The sequence below is a fragment of the Lepus europaeus genome, chromosome 2 (genome assembly GCF_033115175.1).
Source record: "Lepus europaeus isolate LE1 chromosome 2, mLepTim1.pri, whole genome shotgun sequence".
NCBI lineage: Eukaryota > Metazoa > Chordata > Mammalia > Lagomorpha > Leporidae > Lepus > Lepus europaeus.
In genome coordinates this window covers 14,588,376-14,610,545 of record NC_084828.1, presented here as the reverse complement: position 1 = coordinate 14,610,545, position 22,170 = coordinate 14,588,376, and the positions used below count along the sequence as shown (strand labels likewise).

The following is a 22,170-nucleotide window of genomic DNA, read 5'->3' as shown; positions in this document are numbered from 1 at the left end:
ATTCCCCAACTTGCATTTGTCTGAAGTTTTCCATAACTAGATTGGGGTTTGTACGTACTGGGCAACAAGAGTGCCTGAACTGATGTGACTTTTTCAATTCTCCACATCAGGTAGTATATCCTGGGAATAAATCTTTGAGCAAATCTGGAGTATTTTAAAACACAGATTGCAAATGAAGTCTCATTTTCTATACATCCAGGAACAAAGGGGTTGAACAGGCTCTCTATCACAATTTTGCATTATAGACAAAATTTTAGATACATGCATATTTAAAGTGTAAACCAAGATAATAATATTACCCTTCAAAAAATGGAAAACCATTTTTATTATTCAACATTTTACAAGGGAATTTTGTCACTATGTCTTTTCTTCCAAACATTTTCACACTTGCTTATCCTTTTGAAGGAGTACTTTTTTTTCTAATGCTACATATTTGCAGATGTTAAGAAGCATATTAAATAAAGCTAGGATTTCAGTAGACAGAGATTTGTCATGGTTACATGTCCCAGTAGCTGTAAACAGAGGTTAAAATTAACATCAGTAATGAAGAAACCTCCAAGGTTAAATAACAATCCCTCACAAAAGGCACATGACTTCATTACAGTCCTGACACACAGTAAAGTTGTTTTGGTTTTATTGGTTGAGGGGAATTCTTGAACTGGTTTTAATGCCAATTATGTTAGGACATGATTCTAACTCTGCTTGTGTTTTGCCTCACATATCACCCAGTTGGCGTAGAAGGCAATGTCCCTGAACATGCTGAATAGACTCTGACCCTGCTGCACAGCTGGGCCTCCCTTTCTGACACCATAAGTTTTACAGTAGTTACTTTAGTGACCTGTGCTGAGACTGACCTAAAGAGGTCAATGACCTTGAATTTCTCAGAAGAAGCCTGAAGAGCAGTATCTTCCACAGCAGCATGTGTGCTAGCAGGCACATCTGTAGCCAGCACAGCCTCCTCTGTGGCCACTGCCCAGAGGTCAGTCTCTTGTGCAGTTCTCCTTTATTATATATATCAACATTATTGCCGTTGAAGCAATGGCAGCAAAATCTTAGCCCACAATGCTACCTCAGAACTTCTGTGATCAATTATCTACAGCTTACCACAAATTAGACAAAAAGTAAAAACAAAAACAAAACATTTTTGACATTGTGCTACTAGTGTATGACTAAATACAAGAAAAATTCACATATAAAAAATTCCATTATTTGCAAACCTACAGCATTTCACCCACTAATAATTTATAGTTGAAGATACGATGTGTTGGGCTTAACCAGTAGTTATATTAAACCAGTATATTGGATAATTTTTATAAATCTATTTTCGTGACCATGTCCAAGTACTACTGACTATACATTACCTTGGTGTTATCAAAGCCTCTTCTTTAGTATATCCAAGTTTGATTAAACTCATAGACAAAGATAATACCCCTATTTCATTATTCAATCCCCATTTCCTTCTTTCCTGATAGTGAGAATTTGAATTTGTGGCATTGAACAGCTGTAACTATTTCTTATATATTACTTAGCATGGTTTTGTCTTTAAATTCAATTATAATATAGTCTCAAACTCAGTCTATGCGTAGTGGCTGCGCAATAGGTATTCTGTCACTCCCAAATTACAGAAAGATTACAGAATTTACATATGTTTCAGTAAATTGTCCACAGTGATTGACACATGCTTACCTTCATTTCAAAGACCCTAGTCTGGATATAGAAACTTCATGTAAAACAAGTCTGACCCAAAATATAGGCTGAAAAGTACAACTTTAATCTTTTAATCTTGTTTGATATTAAGAAAAGCTATTTATAATCATGTTATTCACTTTATTATTATCAAACATTAATAATATTTTTAAAGATTTATTTATTTGAAGGACAGAGTTACAGAGAGAGATAGAGACAGTGAGAGAGGTCTTCCATCAGCTGTTTCACTCCCCAGTGGCTGCTGGAGCTGTACCAATCTGAAGCAAGGAGCCAGGAGCTTTCTTTGGGTCTCCCACATGGGTGCAGGGGTCCAAGGACTTGGACCATCTTCTCTTGCTTTCCCAGGCCACAGCAGAGAGCTGGATCGGAAGAGGAGCAGCCGGGACTAGAACTGTCACCCGTATGGGATGCCAGCACTTCAGGCCAGGGCTTTAACCCGCTGCGCCACTACACTGGCCCCGTAACATTAATAATATTAACAATGATAAAATATAAAGCAACAATATCTATCAATCTTTAGTGACAAAATTAGAATTTAAATTTCCTGTAATTGGTTGAGAATTCAAAGAAAATTGCTCTCTGAATGGAAATCAAACAATGGGGTTGAATAAACTCTTGACCAGGCCCGTTGTGCATGTTTTCTGGAAACAACCAGATGAAAGAATCAAGTGGAGTTGTCTGTTCATCCTTCATAATTGAAGACAGTCAACACATAAGGCTCTACTATCCTAGCATCTCCAAAAATTAAAAGTTGATGAAATAGGAAGGAAGAAAGACTGAAGTAAACACTTCTATAGTAGGCTTCTCTAGTTATGCCATACTGATCAGGATTATTAACAGATTACAAGAAAGGCTGTCTCAGCATGATCAAAAAGCCAAAGTGGAAAATATATAGAAGCTGTGAATTTTGACTGCAAGAGCCAAGATACTCAGAAAAGCCAAAGTCAGATACCAGGCCCTTATTAGGTATATTAAAACTTATAAAATTGAAATATTTTGGAAATTATCCTAATGATACAAAGTGAGTGAAGAAATATTATTTTACTAAACTATCATAAAGACATACAGCAAATGAAGAATCATTTATTCAAGAGTATCTATTAAATCTAGATTTAGAGTTTAAGTCTTGCTGAGTTGAGTCCAGTCTGCTCCTTCCATCATTCTTCCTCCATCTCAGTATGGCAGAAATTCCACTATAGGCAAGGCAGATCAAGAATACGGTGCCTCTTCCTCATCCAGATACAGGGCTATAGTACCTCTCTTATCTGACTTGACATCAGCTTGTCTCATGATCACAGTTCTATGCATCAGTAACTAACTTCCAAACACACGTGCCAAATGGAATTTGTCTTCCAGCACTAAGTTCCAATATATAGTGCCAAGGACCTATCCAAAATACAACAATCTAATGTTCTCAGCTCTATCACTCTCTCCATCATTCTAAATCACAGAAGAGGGCTTCATAACAGCTGTGGCAAATCTAAAAACTAAAGGCTACCACCGAAGCCCAACTATAGAGAGAAAGAAGCAAGGGAAAAACAACTAAGAATAGTTCTCTTAAATGCAGAACTAGATGTAAAGACTGGCCTCAGAATCTACCCCTTCTAAATAATCCAAATTTATTTCATCATTTTCCAGCTTTATTAGGGATTGATTGAGAAATACAAATTGCATATCTGTTAAATGTGCAATGTGGTGCTTTGATATACGCATGCATTATATACAACGCAGTTAAGTTTACCTGAACATAATTCACCTCTTGGATATATATGTGTTTTTCATCAAGTGTTATTCCAGCTTCACTTATACTTACCTTGATTAATGGGACAATGATAACATGAACTGTACTTTTCATCACTTTATCATTTTCTGCTGATTTTTATTTTCAGTATACTTTTTTTTATTAAACTTTTATTTAATGAATATAAATTTCCAAAGTATAGCCTATGGGTTACAATGGCTTCCCCCCTCCCATAACCTCCCTCCCGCCAGCAACCCTCCCCCCTCCCGCTCCCTTTCCCCTTCCATTCATGTAAAGATTCATTTTCAATTCTCTTTATATACAGAAGATGTTTAGTATATATTAGGTAAAGATTTCAACATTTTGCCCATATCGCAACATAAAGTGAAAAAACTACCATTGGATTACTAATTATAGCATTAAATAGCAATGTACAGCACATTAAAGACAGAGATCCTACATAATTTTTTTTTCAAATTAATTAATTTTCTATGCCATTTCCATTTTAACACCAGGTTGTTTTTTTTTTTTTTTTCATTTCCAATTCTCTTTATATACAGAAGATCACTTCAGTATATAATTAGTAAAGACCTCATCAGTTTGTGCCCACACAGAAACGCAAAGTATAAAAATACTGTTTCAGTACTAGTTATAGCATCACTTCGCTTTAGACGACACATTAGGGACAGATCCCACATGGGGTGTAAGTACACAGTGACTCCTGTTGCTGATTTAACAATTTGACACTCCTGTTCATGGTGTCAGTAATCTCCCTAGGCTCTAGTCATGAGTTGCCAGGGCTATGGAAGCCTTTAGAGTTCGCTGACTTTGATCTTATTCCAATAGGGTCATAGTCAAAGTGGAAGTTCTCTCCTCCCTTCGGAGAAGGGTACCTCCTTCTTTGATGGCCCCGTTCTTTCCACTGGGATCTCACTCACAGAGATCATTCATTTAGGTCTTTTTTTTTTTTTCCATGATACCTTGGCTTTCCATGCCTGCTATACTCTCATGGGCTCTTCCGCCAGATCCGAATGCCTTAAGGGCTGATTCTGAGGCCAGAGTGCTATTTAGGACATCTACCATTCTATGAGTCTGCTGTATACTTTATACTTCAAACTCACATTTACTGAACTATATTGGTATGTTCTCAAGTTCAATGACTTTCTATCTGTCTTCTGTATTCTACAATTGAGGCAATCAAGAGATTTTTTTTTTTTTTGACAGGCAGAGTGGATAGTGAGAGACAGAGAGACAGAGAGAAAGGTCTCCCTTTTTGCCGTTGGTTCACTCTCCAATGGCCGCCGTGGCCTGCGCATCTCACTGATCCGAAGCCAGGAGCCAGGTGCTTCTCCTGGTCTCCCATGTGGGTGCAGGGCCCAAGCACTTGAGCCATCCTCCACTGCCTTCCTGGGCCACAGCAGAGAGCTGGCCTGGAAGAGGGGCAACCGGGACAGAATCCGGTGCCCCGACCGGGACTAGAACCCGGTGTGCTGGCACCACAAGGCTGAGGATTAGCCTGTTAAGCCACGGCACCGGCTTCATCAAGTGATTTTTTAACATCTGATATTATATTTCAGTTCTGGAGTTTTATTTTGATTTCTTTATAATATCTATTTTATTTAGGTTTTCTATGTGCTTGTGTGTTTCAAGAGAATTTGATGTTAAACAACGTATGACTCCTTTAAAATCCTCATCAGATAAGTCAAATATGATTTATTATAATTTTAGCATCATTTCATTATCTTTTCTCATTCTGAGATTTCCTTAATTTTCAGTTTCATGATTGATTTTTAGGGTGTATTGGAAATTTGTTTAATATTAGGATACTTCTAGTTCTATATGACCATTTATGTACAATGCATACTGATTATGCTTTGCACTTATCTCTCTATTTTTGTGTGTTATGTTGCCAATGTCAGATTAATTTTCAGATTCTTTATAGTTTTATTTTGGCCTCTTGCTTTATGTTGTTTAATTGGGTACCAATTCACTCATGAGGATGCTTCCTAATAGAGTAGAAAGAGGCTTGCACAGTTCATTCAGTGAGAATCTCTTAGTAATGAAGTTCTTTAGTGGAGGATTCCTAAACAAGTAATTATGTGATTATGTTGCATACAGTTAGAGCTCTCTTGCTAGAATCTCTACCTCTTTTGGGGGTGCTTTAAGAAAATTATGAGTGAGAAACTGTGGGTACCATTTTGGAACTGAAAGTGAGCTATAGGAAACAGCCTTCAAAAGTCAACATCCAGCAAGAAAATGAGCCATAAACTCCTACACCTACAGGGAATTGAATTCTGCCAACAATGACCTGAGTATAAAAGTGTATTCTTCCATATCTAAGCCCTTGATATGACCATAATCCCATTTAACATATTGAATTGCTTATTTGTGAGACCTTGAAGCTTCTCAGCTCACATCTGAAATAATATTTTCAGTGCCAGCATTGTGGTACAAAAGTTTAAGCCACTGCTTGTGATACTGGAATCATCTGATCCAACTGTCTGCCAATGTGCCTGGGAATGCAATGGTTGATGGCCAAAGTGCTTGGGACCCTACCACCTTCATGAGAGATCTGGATGGAATTACGAGGTCCTGGATTTGACCTGTTATACACATTCTGCCTATCAAATAGGAAATTATATTTTAAAATGTTTTCATCTAGGTATTATTGCTACCATGTAGAGCAAAGTGTTTTACATTCTAATACTAGCTTAGGAGCTACATTATAAAATTATACCATGTGTTATATTTCCTACAAAAACAATAACTTTAAAATGAAAATGGAGGCTATGGCAACAATATTAATTCATTTTAAGATATATGCTTAGGGGCCAGCACTGTGGTGCAGTAGGTTAATCCTCTGCCTGCAGTGCCAACATCCCATATGGGCACCAGTTCTAGTACTGGCTGATCCTATTCAGATCCAGCTCTCTGCTACAGGTTGGGAAAGCAGGAGAAGATGGTCCAACTGCTTGGGCCACTGCACCAACGTGGGAGACCAAGTAGAAGCTCCTGGCTCCTGGCTTTGGATTTGCATAGCTCCAGTCATTGTGGCCATTTGGGGACTAAAACAGCAGGTGGAAGACCTCTCTTTCTCTTGCTCTACCTTTGCCTCTCTGTAACTCTGCCTTTCAAGTTAATAAGTGAATCTTTTTTTAAAAAAAGATATATGCTTACAGAAACAGATGGATAGATCAACAGAACAGAATAGAAACACCAGAAATCAACCCAAACATCTACAGCCAACTTATATTTGATCAAGGATCTAAAACCAATTCCTGGAGCGAGGACAGTCTATTCAACAAATGGTGCTGGAAAACCTGGATTTCCACGTGCAGAAGCATGAAGCAAGGCCCCTACCTTACACCTTACACAAAAATCCACTCGACATATATTAAAGATCTAAATCTGTGACCCAACACCATCAAATTATTAGAGAACATTGGAAGAAACCTGCAAGATATAGGCACAGGCAAAGACTTCTTGGAAAAGACCCTGGAGGCACAGGAAGTCAAAGCCAAAATTAACAATTGGGATTACATCAAATTGAGGAGTTTCTGTATTGCAAAAGAAAGAGTCAGGAAAGTGAAGAGGCAACCAACGGAATGGTAAAAAATATTTGCAAACTATGCAACTGAAAAAGGATTAGTAACCAGAATCTACAAAGAGATCAAGAAACTCCACAGCAAAACAAACAACCCACTTCAGAGATGAGCCAAGGATCTCAATAGACATTTTTCAAAAGAGGAAATCTAAGTGGCCAACAGACACATGAAAAAATGTTCAGGATCGCTAGAATCAGGGAAATGTAAATCAAAACCACAATGAGGTTTCACCTCACCCCAGTTAGAATGGCTCACATTCAGAAATCAACTAACAGCAGATGCTGGTGAGAATGTGGGGAAAAAGGGACACTAACCCACTGTTGGTGGGAATGCAAATTGGTAAAGCCACTATGGAAGTCAGGTTGGAGATTCCTCATAACTTGAATATAACCCTACCATACAACCCAGCCATCCCATTCCTTGGAATTTACCCAAAGGAAATTAATTTGGCAAACAAAAAAGCTGTCTGCACATTAATGTTTATTGCAGCCCAATTCACAATAGCTAAGACATGGAATCAACCTAAATGCCCATCAACAGCAGACTGGATAAAGAAATTATGGCATATGTACTCTATAGAATACTATACATCAGTAAAAAAAAATGAAATCCGGTCATTTACAACAAAATGAAGGAATCTGAAAAACATCATGCTGAGTGAATTAAACCAGTCCCAAAGGGACAAATATCATATGTTCTCCCTGATCAGTGACAACTAACCGAGCACCAAAAAGGAAACCTGTTGAAGTGAAATGGACACTTTGAGAAACAGTGACTTGAAACAGCCCTTGTCCTGACTGTCAAGTAACAACTTACTACTTTGTTCTTATTAGTATTTTTTTTGTTCTACTTAATACCATTGGTTGAACTCTTTAATTAACACACAATTATTCTTAGGTGCTTAAATTTAACTGAAAAGTGATCCGTGTTACATGAGAGTGGGAATCAGAGAGGGAAGAGATGTACAGTTCTCAGAGAGGAAAGAGATGTACAGTTCAGCACATGCTCACTCGGACTTATCCCTAATGATAAAACTAGAAATGTGCCAAGGGATTCCAATTCAATCCCATCAAGGTGGCATGTACCAATGCCATCTCACTAGTAAAAATGATCAGTTTCAGTTCATAATTGATCATAATGATAGGATTAAGATTCAAATGGATCACATAAACAAGACTAGGGTCTGCTAATACTAACTGATAGAATTAAAAAGGAGAGGCGGGCACCATGGCTCAATAGGCTAATCCTCCGCCTGCAGCGCTAGCACACCAGGTTCTAGTCCCAGTCAGGTGCCAGAATCTGTCCTGGTTGCTCCTCTTCTAGTCCAGCTCTCTGCTGTGGCCCGGGAGTCAGTGGAGAATGGCCCAGGTGCATGGGCCCTGCACCCGCATGGGAGACCAGAAGAAGCACCTGGCTCCTGGCTTCGGATCAGCGCGGTGCGCCGGCTGCAGCGGCCATTGGTGGGTGAACCAACGGAAAAGGAAGACCTTTCTCTCTGTCTCTCTCTCTCACTGTCCACTCTGCCTGTCAAAAAAAAAAAAGAATTAAAAAGGAGAGAATGATCCAACATGGGAAACAGGATACACAGCAGACCCATAGAAGGGCAGATGTCCTAAATAGCACTCTGGTCTTATAATCAGCCCTTAAGGCATTCGGATCCGGCTAAAAATCCCATGAGAGTATTTTAGGCATGGAAAGCCAAGACACTCTGGGGAAAAAAAAAAAAACTAAATGAAAGATCACTGTGAGTGAGATCCCAGCAGAAAGAATGAGCCATCAAAGAAGGAGGTACCTTTCTCTGAAGGGAGGAGAGAACTTCCACTTTGACTATGACCTTGTCTAAATAAGATCAGAGTTGGCGAAATCAAAAGGCTTCCATAGCCTTGGCAATCATGACAAAAACCTTGGGTGATCACTGATGTCATAAATAAGAGTGTCAGTTGTTAAATCAACAACAGGAGTCACTGTGTACTTACTCCTCACATAGGATCTCTGTCCTTAATGTGTTGTACTATGTGAATTAGCTGTATAACTAGTACTCAAACAGTAATTTATACTTTGTATTTCTGTGCAAGTGCAAACTGTTGAAATCTTTACTTAGTATATACTAAGTTGATCTTCTGTATATAAAGATAATTGAAAATGAAACTTGATGTGAATGGGATGGGAGAAGGAGCTGGAGATGGGATGGTTGCAGGTGGAAGGGAGGTTATGGGGGGAAAAGCCACTATAATCCAAAAGATGTACTTTGGAAATTTATATCTGTGGCCAGCGCTGTGGCTTAACAGGCTAATCCTCCACCTTGCGGCGCCAGCACACGGGGTTCTACTCCTGGTGGGGGCGCCGGATTCTATCCCAGTTGCCCCTCTTCCAGGCCAGCTCTCTGCTGTGGCCTAGGAAGGCAGTGGAGGATGGTCCAAGTGCTTGGGCCCTGAGCCTGCATAGGAGACCAGGAGAAGCACCTGGCTCCTGGCTTCGGATCAGCACGATGTGCAGGCTGCAGCGGCCATTGGAGGGTGAACCAACGACAAAAAGGTAGACCTTTCTCTCTGTCTCTCTCTCTCACTGCCCACTCTGCCTGTTAATATATATATGTATATAATATATATATTAATATATATTAAATAAAAGTTTAAAAAAGATATATGCTTAATGAAAATGGAAACTAAATTTTCCTCATTTTGTACCATTTTTCAGTCAATGATCAGTCTAAAAGATGAATACTAACTGATCTAGCATGGAGAACTACCAGCAGATTCTGCATTTTTGCTTGAGAAGCAGATAAGTCACATTAGTAAGATATTCTTTACTACAGGGAAATACCTGAAGAAACCAACTTGATAACTTTGTAAAAAGAAAAGTTTCATTTGATTCACAGTTTGAAAGATTCAAGTCCAAATTAGGTAGTCCCTTCGTTTTCCTTGGTGAGGGTAGCAGTTGGTAATGTTGAAGAGTTTGCCAAGGATAAGGATCACCTGATGAGCCAGGAAACAGAGTGTATAGCAGACCACACTTGGAGCATATGAAAGAATTTTAGATATCACAAGAGAACTACCTTCCAAACACCCCCAATGACTCCAAGACTTTACAGTAGGCCCTAAACACTGTATCTGTTAAAGAAGTATGACTTTAGTAGTTTAAATGTCTACACGAAATCTGGGAGTCAAATTATAGCAAGAAAAAACCGAAGTTTACAAAATAAGTTACAGTCTGAAGAAAACTGACACTTGAAATGGTAAAGAAACTGATCCAAAAATACTAAGAAAAGTAATTTCCAAAGAATGTAATTGATATCTTTTTTATAAAACAAAATGAAAAACAATAAATAGTATTAGACATCAAATAACAGACAAAAAGCCAAAGTTACTTTTCAGATGAATCAAGTTTATTAAGGCAACAGGGGGAAAATCTCCATCATGAAAGTCATCAGGGAAGCTGCTGTGACACCATCCCCTGGATGCAATGGGAACTGTTTGCTTTCAGATGATTTTTCACCTTATCCCACTACATAGAGAATTCTTCAGAATCACAGATTAGATCGTAGTTCACCAACAGACCACACCAGACTTCTGAGGCAGGATCTTCTTTATCATTCAAGCATGAATCACAGAACAAAGGGAGTTCAGAATGGCGAATGCCAATGTTACAGATGCAGAGGGCCAGAGTCTCCCTTGACATCCTCAGTAGTAGTAGCCAAAGCCAGAGCCACAGCCAGAGCCACAGCCATAGCCACAGCCACAGAGAGAGCGTGAACCATAGCCATAGCCACAGCCATAGCCACAGCCCAGTCTGCGGTAGCCACAGCCATAGTAGGAGCCAAGGCCACAGCCCAGGCCTCCATAGCCATAGCCCAGGCCTCCATAGCCACAGCATCCATAGCCACGGCCGCCATAGTAGTTTCCGTAGTAGCCACACATGGTGTTGGTTGTTGAGGTTGTCCTTGGGTGGAGAAGGAGGAGGAGTGTAGGTGACTTGAGTCTGGACAATGCTCCTTGCAGAGGGCCTTTTATATGCCCTCAGTGGGGGTGGGGCACACACACAAGTCACATCATTTGCTAAATTGCAAGGACAATGTGAGGAATTTGTTGAGTCTTGATTTTAAAATCTGGCCTTAGAGGCATTGAGCACATTCCTGTTGTTGAGTCAACGTGAATTACTTGTGGAACAAAAATAAGAATCAGTTGTCCTGCCTTTAAAAGCCTACACACATAAGATACACAACCAGTCTTCATAACAAGTCTTTATGGCTAGACATAGCATTTTTAGTACACAAAGTCTGATCTGCTCCAGACAACCAATAATGCACTTTGTTCTTAAGCTTGAGCTTCTCCATCTCTTCCCTGCTGCTGGAAGTCTACATTATTGCTCCTGGGATTCTCCTCATTTTCACATCAGAAATAATTTTTACAAAAATTCATGAGATATTCGTAAGACCATCTCTTGTGACTCAGCTTCATGAGACTGTTGACAAAAGCTCAATATCCTGACATCTGGAATACCAGGCCAACAAACTAGAATCTCCTCCTTCAGTTACATCAGTGTTTCATTTAATGACTCTGTTTTAAAGCGCCAAATATTTTTTAATGTTTTTAAATATATCCTGAAGTTATAACCAGAAAATAAAAATGTAAAAAAAGACAGAGAGAACATTTGGTTCATAAAACTGCATTTCTGTTAAAGAATTTTCTTTCCTTTATTAATATAATGATAACAGACTTCATGTATTTCATGGCTACAATTCTGATAGCCATACTTGTTTCCCTTCCTCCCTCTCCCAAACTGTTTTTTTCTTTCCATCTCAAGACATTTGTTTTATCTACATTATGACTCAAAGGAGAGTACAGGTGTTTCTTTATTTAAAACAATACTATTAACAGAGGTATATTTTCCAATGGCCGCCGCGGCTGGCGCGCTGCGACTGGAGCACCGCGCTGATCTGATGGCAGGAGCCAGGTGCTTATCCTGGTCTCCCATGGGGTGCAGGGCCCAAGGACTTGGGCCATCCTCCACTGCACTCCCTGGCCACAGCAGAGAGCTGGCCTGGAAGAGGGGTAACCGGGACAGAATCCGGCGCCCCAGCCGGGACTAGAACCCGGTGTCCCGGCGCCGCTAGGTGGAGGATTAACCTAGTGAGCCGCGGCGCCGGCTAACAGAGGCATATTTTCTTCAAAACTAAAAGACTTTTACTAACAGCCAAGTGGTAAAGATAATATAGGTGATTATGAGAATAATATTACAATTCACCAATATTTTTAGGCAGTGAATCTCAGAGCTAAACTTAAGGGTTAGATCAGCTATTTATCTAAATATGTTTTTGATAAAAAAGACTTCATAGGTCTTAGTAGAACTTGGTAAATTAAACTTTTGAAAACACCTTTTTTGGTATACTTCTTTCCTGTATCTCTTACAGTTGTGTAATCACTGTGATTATATGTCTCAGCTGCCCCAACTTCAAATGTGATGGTGATAATCGTATCTACCCTATAAACAATTTGGCAAGTCAAATCAGTTAATATGTGTCAAGAATTTAGAACAGTGTCTGGCATATAATTTTCTTTTACTTATTTCTTCCCATAACTGTTGTTTTGGATGCGAGCTTCAGTGGAGAGTAGAATAAGATAACTCAGACATGGTTAGATCCTCATTTAAGACCTTGTGTCATCAAACTTTAAAAAAAAAATCAGCATTAATGCTTTACTTCTAAAAGCAAAGAAAGGAAAGGAAGCAGGGAGAGCATTTGGCATAGCAGAAATTAAGATGCCCATTTGCCACTTCAAAGTACTTGAGTCCAATTCCTGGCTCTGGATCTTGGTTCCAGCTCCCTACCAATTGCAGACCCTGAGGACAGCAGGTGGTGCCTCAGGTAGTTGAGTTCCTGCCAATTACATGGGAAACCTAGATTGAGTTCGTGTTTCTTAGCTTCAGCCTTGCACAGTTCAAGCTGTTGTAGGTATCTGTGGAGTGAATCGAAGGATGAGTTCTCGCTCTTTCTCTCCACCTCCTCTATGATGTATTTTATCACCTTTTAAATAAAATAACTTAGTTTAAAATAAATTAGAAAAAAGAATGTTTTATTTTATTTTTCTGTAATAAAAATCAAGTCCTACCAAGTTTGCCAACAAATGTGGCACAGACAGGTTGAGATGCAATAATTGTTGCTCCCTCAAGTAGATCTGAGTTCCACCTCTTTCACTTTCCTAGCATAGTTGGATGACTTTTCTGACAGCGGTGTCACAAGGATGTAGCACTGAATGACAGGGAGTAGACTGACCAGTTTGCTTGCTTGTTTGTTTTTTGTGCTGGCACCAGAAAATAACAATAAACTCTGTTATCAAGAGTGGATGAACTTATTTCCTCCTCTGAGTGAAGAAGAGGAGAGAGAGAGTGAAATAATGAATGCAATGGCATTGGAATTCTGACAACTATTGAATTTTGAGTTCCGTTGAATTTAGCTGTTATGGACAAGAATGGATGTTTTTCAGATTAATAGAGCAAAACATAGAAGAAACATTGCAAGACATTTGCATAGGCAAATATTTCTTGGATATGACCCTGGAAACACAAGCAATGAAAGGGAAAAAAAAAAAAAAAGATTATGGGGCTGGCGCTGATGCGACAAGTTAAAGCCCTGGCCTGAAGCACCAGCATCCTATATGGGCGCCAGTTCTAGTACTGGCTGCTCCTCTTCCAATACAGTCTCAGCTAAGGCCTGGGATAGCAGTAGAAGACGGCCCAAGTTCTTGGGCCCCTGCACCCACGTGAGAGACCCAGAAGAAGCTCAGAATAGGAAAAAATATTTGCAAACTATGTGCCTGAAAAAGGGTTAACATCCAGAATACTTAAGAAACTAAAGCTCAATAACAAAACAAACAATCCAATAAAGAAGTGGGCAAAGCATGCGAACAGGCATTTTTCAAAGGATGAAATACAAGTGGCCAACAAATGCGTCAAAAGAACACTAGTCATTAAGGAATTGCAACGAAAAGCCCAAAGAGGTTTTACCTCATACCAGTTAGAATGGCTATTATCCAAAAATCAAAAAATAACAAATGCTGGTACAGAGAAAGTTGACCCAATACACCGATGGTGGGAATGTAAATAGTACTACTATTATGCAAGACAATCAGGATTCTTCAGAAATATGAAAATAGATCTATCCTCTGACCCAGCCATCCCACTCATGGTAATATACCCAAATTAAATGAAATTAGCATATGAAAGAGTTTTTGTATCCCCAAGTTTAGAGCACCTAAATTCAAAATAGCTAAAATGGAATTAATCCAGATGTCTACCATATTATGACTGGATAAAGAAAATGTGGTAAAAACACACAATGAAAATTACTCCATCATAAAAAAGAATGAAATCCTTTCTTTTGGAACAAAATGGATACAACTGGAGACTATTGTGCTTACTGAAATAAGCAAGACTCAAAAAGCCAAATATTATGTTTTCTCTGATTCATGGCAGTTAATATATAATGTACAGAAACTGTAATGTATGAATGAAATTGACATTTGTGATTTTATTATTGTTTATAACTCATGTCTATATTTATGTGGAAAAGTGGTCTTTCCGCTTTTAACTTGTGGATCCATTGTCTAGAGGAGCATTCAGCATGTGATTATAAACTTAATTTGCAGTATGTGATTGTAAAAAATTAAAAGAAAAAAAGGAAAGAATGAAAGGAGCAAGGGAGGTATCAATGGGGGAAGGAAGAAAGAATCATTATATTGTTGCAATAAATTCTCTATGAAATTCATGAAATATTTTCTCTATACCTTAATATATAAAAAATGTAATGAATAATAATGGGATATTTTACCATCTAGTAGAGAAGGCAAATGAAGACAGTTTGTCATGATAGATAAAAAGAATATACATATATGCATTTGTAAAATCATACCTTATAAATATGTTATCTAATCTAAAAATTTACAGAAAATGAATTTAATTTGTCAAAGAAATATTGAACAGTAGTATAGATCTCATGTTCTAAATAAACTCCAAAGTCAGAGTGACACCCTCTACTGTAGATGAATTTGAAAGTCTGAATAAGCTAAAAACAATCTGAAACAGATGCAGTTTACATAGCTTATGTGATTTCATATAATTACATCATAGAATTTAGATTTGAGCTCTGTGTGAGAAAGAGCTCTAAATCTTTGTCAAAACCTGTCATTCAAAGCATATAATTTGATTTTGAAAATCTTGACATAACATTAGAATAACCTTAGCAATGAAGGCTTCAGTATGCCTAATGAAATAAGGCATTTATGAGAGCTTTACTATTGCTATCGTTTGTGGTTTCTCCTTTGTGCAAAAATAGCTTCTAATGAGGGCAACATTGCTTTGTGATTTGCCACTCCCCCTACTGGGAAAGTATAAAAGAACTTATAAAGAAGGTAGTGTTCAAACTCAAGAAACTATCTTCCTCTCCTACACCAGAACCATCCACTGCTGTCACCATGATCTATTATGGCAACTACTGTGGGGGCTATGGCTATGGTGGGCTTGGCTGTGGCTATGGTTGTGGCTATGGCTATGGCTATCCTGGCTATGGAGGCCATGGATATGGCTGCTGCCGCCCATCTTGCTATGGAAGATATTGGTCATATGGATTCTACTGAAAAGTTACAGAGACCCTGAGCCTATTGGAAATGTCCACCTGTGAAATGTGGATTCTCCTGCTGATTTTGTTCATCTTATCCTGTCTCTTCTAAATTAAGAGAACAAAAAAAAAAATGAATAAAATCTAGGCTATCATGAAAGATAAAAGAACTAAAGATATCCTCTTTATTTTATTCTGTTGTGCCAGATGATAAAATATATGGTCTAAAATGCAACAAAATGTTCCCTGGTGTTTCTAAGTACTTTGAATAAATTTCATCTGTTTGCAAACATACGGTGTTCTCATATTTATTTTCATCGTCAATTTGGCATGTGGCTTGTGAGATGGAAAATTGTGTGCAGTTAGTATCCTAAAGGATTAACCCTAATTATTACAATTTTTTTCTATGCTTTTCTGTGCCTCTATGTATTTTTGTACTATATAAAACCAAGCTTTCATGTGGATGTAGTTGATTGTTTTCCTCTTGTAATTCTTCTTCTCTTTAACAACAACCGAAAGAATTCAAAACATACTTAATATCTGGTGCTTGTACATCACGATCTGTCCTGACTTCTTCACCACACAGACACATCCCAATTCTAGTGGTTGCTTCCAGTAAGATTTCCAAGTTGTCTGTTTCCTCACTGTTTTCTGATAGCATCGCTCTAAGAAAGCCCCTCAGCTGTTTAATGGCATTCATATGGACTGTCCTAGCTAACCTAGACACAAGGGATGCTGTTCCAACCCTAAAATCATGGAAACATTTATAGTGAATCTATGATTGATCATTTTGATTAGGAATTTCATTCCATGAATGCATTCATTCATTCACTCATTCACTGCCCAGCTCTTTAAGTTTGCCAGCCGGCTGTTATGTTCATAGAAAACATTTTAAGTGGATGTTTGAGATTGTTTCCATTGTGTTACTAAATTTTATATACATGTGCCAAATTTAAAGCTTTGGTATTAATATAATTTTTTTGATAGGCAGAGTTAGAGAGAGAGAGGGAGACAGAGAAAGATCTTCCTTTTCCATTGGTTCACCCCCCCCAAATGGCCGCTATGGCCGGCACGCTGTGGCTGGGGTGCTGCGCCCATCTGAAGCCAGGAGCCAGGTGCTTCCTCCTGGTCTCCCATGCAGGTGCAGAAACCAAGCACTTGGGCCATCCTCCACTGCCGGGCCACAGCCGAGAGCTGGACTAGAAGAGAAGCAACAAGGACAGAATCCGGCTCCCAAACCAGGACTAGAATGTAGGGTGCCAGTGCCACAGGCGGAGGATTAGCCAAGTGAGCCGTGGCACCAGCCAGTATTAATATAATATTAAAACATAAATACAGAATATTCTAGACTGTAGAATATCGTGTTCTTAGAATTTTATCTACAAAGCATGTAGAATCTATGAAAACTAATGAAAGATTAAAGTAAAAAGTAAAAAAAAAAAGTACAGTTTGAATGATAATTGCATCTTACAACAAAAGTTAGGAAAGAAATTATGACTAAGTCATCAGTTCTTCAAACATAATAACACAAACAAGTGACTAAACCCACTCAGAATTCACTTACTGGATACAATTAATTTCTCCAGGATAACTGAGATTTTATTTAGTGAGAATGGTCCATGACTTTTCTATTATTTTCTGCCATGGTTCTCAGGGCTCTCATTTATTTTTCAATGTGAACACTGCATAAAATTAGGATCCTAGTGAATTAGAATTTATCACAAATGAAGGAAATAGTATATCGATTAAGAGATTGTTTCTCCTACACAGTCTGCAGCTAAGACATCATTAACTGATTTAAAGTTCTCAGGATCTGAGGATAATTCTGATCAATGCCTCATCATTGCTAACGTATGACCTTCATCTCTAGCCGAAGATGATGGTGCTATATAAATAAGCTTAGATTCATCAATCAGTTCTCCATACCAATGGGTACATAAATTCTGTGTTTTCATATACATCTATGAACAATGCTATCACTTCCAAAAAAATGCTATTTGACACATTAACAACCCATTTCCTATTAACATATGCTAGATGTATCCATATTTGGTTATAACAGTTAGATTCTATTGTTCAGCACTGTGACTTCAAGAAGGATGGTTTATTCTGCTTTCCATATTTATAGTGCTCCTCTCAGTTCTATACAAAAAGAGAAATTTTCTTACACTACATTTGCCACCTGCATGGTGGTGAATTTTCATGAGGTTAACCAGAAGCAGCCATCTAGTACTCCTGGCAAACAATGTTTCATCAAGCTGTTTCACTTACATTAGAGATATTGAAGTTGTTCTTCCGACATTTAATTTGAATAAAATAAAAAACATCTTCTCAGTTATTCTAGCTTTCTTCCCTAAGCCAATCTAGTGAGGAAAATGAATCCCCATTGCTAAGACAACAATGATGTGCAACATTTCTAACTCTCTCATGCATGTTTCAGAATTTTTCTCAGATTTCAATACATGTGACTGAAAATATTCTAGGAATTTCAAAAATATATTCATTATTTTAGAAACTTTCAGTAGACTAATACAAGAAAAAGTTTACTGCACATTTTTACAAGTACTAATTTTCTTGTATCAGCAACTGATTTAAAAGCCTCTTCTAATTTTTCCTCTTGGATTTTTCACAAAGGCCCTTATGCATACTCAAGTGATGAATAATAAGATCATATTATTCTACACATTATCATTGATAAGAGATCATATCCCTGCAGCTAGAAGAGTTGCTGTCTAATAAATGTCTTAGAATAAGTGAATTAATGACAGTATTGAATGCAGAAAAATATCTTCCTAGAATTTCATGTTTTACTTAGCAGAACATGTGAAAGTAGCATACAAACTGCCCCCGGATTCTTGATATACGAATAATGTTACTTTAACTGGAGGGTTTCAGTTACTTCTCTATGTGATGTTTTAGAGTACACAGAAGAGATCATAGCTTCAGCACAAGAGGAAAAGTGGGAAAGCCTCATTTCATCTCCTGAGTTCATCATAGCTTTGAAGACACCAAGGACAATGGAATTCCATGGAACACTTTTTTTCACCACTCAGCTAAGGTAGATCCAATCCAACTTTTAAAAATAGATCAAGGGGCCGGTACCGTGGCTCACTTGGCTAATCCTCCACCTGAGACTCCGGCATCCCATATGGGCACCAGGTTCTAGTCCCGGCTGCTCCTCTTCCCGTCCAGCTCTCTGCTGGGGCCCAGGAAGGCAGTGGAGGATGGCCCAAGTGCTTGGGCTCCTGCACCTGCATGGGAGACCTGAAGGAAGCACCTGGCTCCTGGATTCAGATCGGTGCAACGCCAGCCGTAGTGGCCATTTGCGGGGTGAACCAACGGAAGAAAGACCTTTCTCTCTGTTTCTCTCTCACACTGTCTGTAACTCTACCTCTTAAATAAATAAAACCTTTTTAAAAAAGATCAAAATAAATGTTAAATATGTAAAGGATTAATTCTTTACTGTGGTCATATTACTCTATGCCATTTTTCAAGAGATCTCACTCATCCTTGTGTAGCTAGATTTCAGCCATCTGGATCCATGACTACATTCCTCTTTAGCCTTCTTCAAATCAACCTCTTTTGCTTCATCTCTTCTCAGCCAATGTCAATAAGAATAATTCCAAACACAGAATTGAAATGCTCATTTGATCACCCCATAATCTCTCCTTGGGAAAAAAATTATAACCCTTTCTTTAGTGCTAAGTGTTCAGGCGCCTGTTTTGTCGAACTAGCTTCTGAAAATAATTCAAAACTCATGTACATAATTCTGTGTTGCCCATGCCCGTTCCCAGATACCTTGTGAGGATACCTCACTCTATGCCTAGAAGAACATTGTGTACCAATTGCCAAAGCTAAAGAACTCCAACTCTGTGTAGGACAGTAAAGATCGTAACAATGGAGCCACCAGGAAAAGAAGTCCACATGCTTCCACCTGCTACATTTTGGTGTCAGCGTACCAAAGGAAACATAGTCAAACACTGACTGGGACAAGGGTTTTAATCACATAGAGTGACATCAGTTCTTATTAACGTGCACTGATCCCTCATGGTTAGTGGCTCCCAAAGTTTCCCATATAGGGCAGTACTCCTACAACCACCCCTCTCAAGTCTCAGTAGAGAATTTCACTCCTCCCCCTAAGAAGTCTGAAATACTCAGACCTTGAGCTGCGCCTGAGAGCCACTGACACAAACACTAAGCAGAACAAAGGAGCACATATTTAGCTCAAAATAAAGAAAGGTATCCCCAAATAAGGCAGTAAGTGCAGAATTATATGTATTATATATTGTTTTATATATATATAATATTTATATTATATATATATATATATAGGCTCTTTTTTTTTCTTTTGGTAAGGAATTAATCCTGGCCCAAGGCTCATTTTGATGGGGGTCTAATGTGGGTGGAAAGATTGTATGCAGGACACCAATTTCCCAACCCTCCAGATTCCGAGAGCAAGTGTGAACAATGAAGAACACAGTGGGTAAAGAGATGAACTCCCCAAATATCTGTACTATAGACACGGGCTGGTCTGAATTTACCTAGCATACTGTGAAGAAAAGCAGAATAAATTCTCCCAATGTCCACCCATTCTCTGTATAATGGTTAATACTTTAATCCATGAGAAAGAAAATGACTATATGCCATTGTTTCATTTTATAACAGTTAAAAATCTTCCCAGAGATAATAAAAGTGTGACATAATTACAGATAGAAGTATAGGTATCTATGATGGCATTTGAATATAATCTGATCAGCTACATAACAATGTTTTGGTTAACAACTGATGGCCTAAAATAAGGAGGAGATTCCATAAAATTGTATCCCCTAGTGACGTATCTGTTTTACGTGTATATTTGCACTTGATAATGTTCACACAAAAGCACTACCCAAAGACACATTTTCAGAACAAATTCCTATTAGGTGACCTGTGAGTATGTATCAATCTATCCATTAGGAAGTACTGATGCATGCATTCTCCGCAGGCAGAGCAGGCACTACATGACAAAATACACATATATGCATATATATATACCTACATATACACATACACACATACATACATATAAATTCTACTGTAAAATTTATTTATTTATTTGAAAGTCAATGTGAATGAAAGAGGGAGACACACACACACACACACAGTGTTTTTCCATCTCCTGTTTCATTCCTTCAAATGGCCTCAACAGCCAGAGCTGAGACAGGCTGAAGCAAGGATCCCAAGATACATTCAGGTTCCCCACATGGGTGGTAGAACCTAAATACTCAGGCCATTATCTAATCCAGCATTTCCAAGAAGCTGGATCAGAGGCCAAGTAGTCAAATTTCAAATTTTCACTCTGGTATAGAGTAGCAGGTGGCAGATGGCTTAATTCCCTATGACACAGCTCCCCTCCCACAAAATTCTTGTTTTACCTAAAATGTCTCTCTATGCATCTAAGCTCCTGACACAGGCAGTTTATTATTTTTTTTGAAATTCACAAAAAAACACAGTTGAAAACTTTTCACAATCTAGACTACTTTGATGTAGATTTATAAATACAGTAATCATTTATCATAAATGTAAGGTGGTTTAATCATGGGACTCCTAACTTAAAGTAGAAAGAATCTAAAGTATGAAAATTCTTTGCCTAAAGAAACAAACAGTTAGGGAAGTTTTCTAATGTAAATTGAAGTGAATTATGAGTCACCTTTTCCTGTGGTTTGCCCCACCCATCACTGAAGGTGTATAAAAGCAGAGGGATAGCTAGTGGTGTTCAGATTGTGGACACTGGTTACCTGATTCTTGACTGAATCTTCAACTTCTGCCACTATGTGCTACTACGGCAACTACTACGGCCTAGGCTGTGGCTATGGTGGCCTGGGCTATGGCTGTGGCTATGGTGGCCTGGGCTATGGCTGTGGCTATGGTCTATATGGATACAGCAGCTACCCATTCTGCTATAGGAGGTACTGGAACTATGGATTCTACTGAGAAACTTCCACAGACACTTCCAGACTCCTCTCCCTGTGTTTCCTGACTCAATCCTGGGTTCTTCATTTTCTTAAATAACAATTGTTTCATCTTAGACTACTTGTGGAGGAGAGAATAGTTTAAATTCAAACATCCATTGTCTCAATTGATTGTAATCCTCTGTGATGCCTTTCTTTAAAACACTATTTTTGGGACCAGTGCTGTGGCGTAGTAGGTAAAGCCGTTGCCTGCAGAACCAGCATCCCATATGGATCCCATATGGAGCAGTTCAAGTCCTGGCTGCACCACTTCTGATTCAGCTCTCTGCGATGGCCTGAGAAAGCAGTGGAAGATGGCTCAAGTCCTTGGGCCCCTACACTGGCATGGGAGAACCAGAGGAAGCTCCCAGCTCCTGGTTTTAGCTCGACACGGCTCTGGCCCTTGCAGCCAATTGGGGAGTGAACCAACAGATGAAGACCTCTCTCTCTTAGCCTCTCTTTCTCTCTGTGTCTGTAATTCTGACTTTCAAATAAATAAATAAATCTTACAAAAGA

General features: G+C 38.7%; 1 protein-coding gene across 1 annotated transcript; it reads left to right on the top strand.

Annotated features, from left to right (window-relative positions):
* Positions 1 to 21,475: 21,475 nt before the first annotated feature.
* LOC133747247 (keratin-associated protein 20-1-like) lies at positions 21,476 to 21,637 on the top strand. The gene has a single exon (XM_062175547.1). It carries the CDS (start codon positions 21,476 to 21,478, stop codon positions 21,635 to 21,637), a length of 162 nt encoding a protein of 53 aa, XP_062031531.1.
* Positions 21,638 to 22,170: the final 533 nt, after the last annotated feature.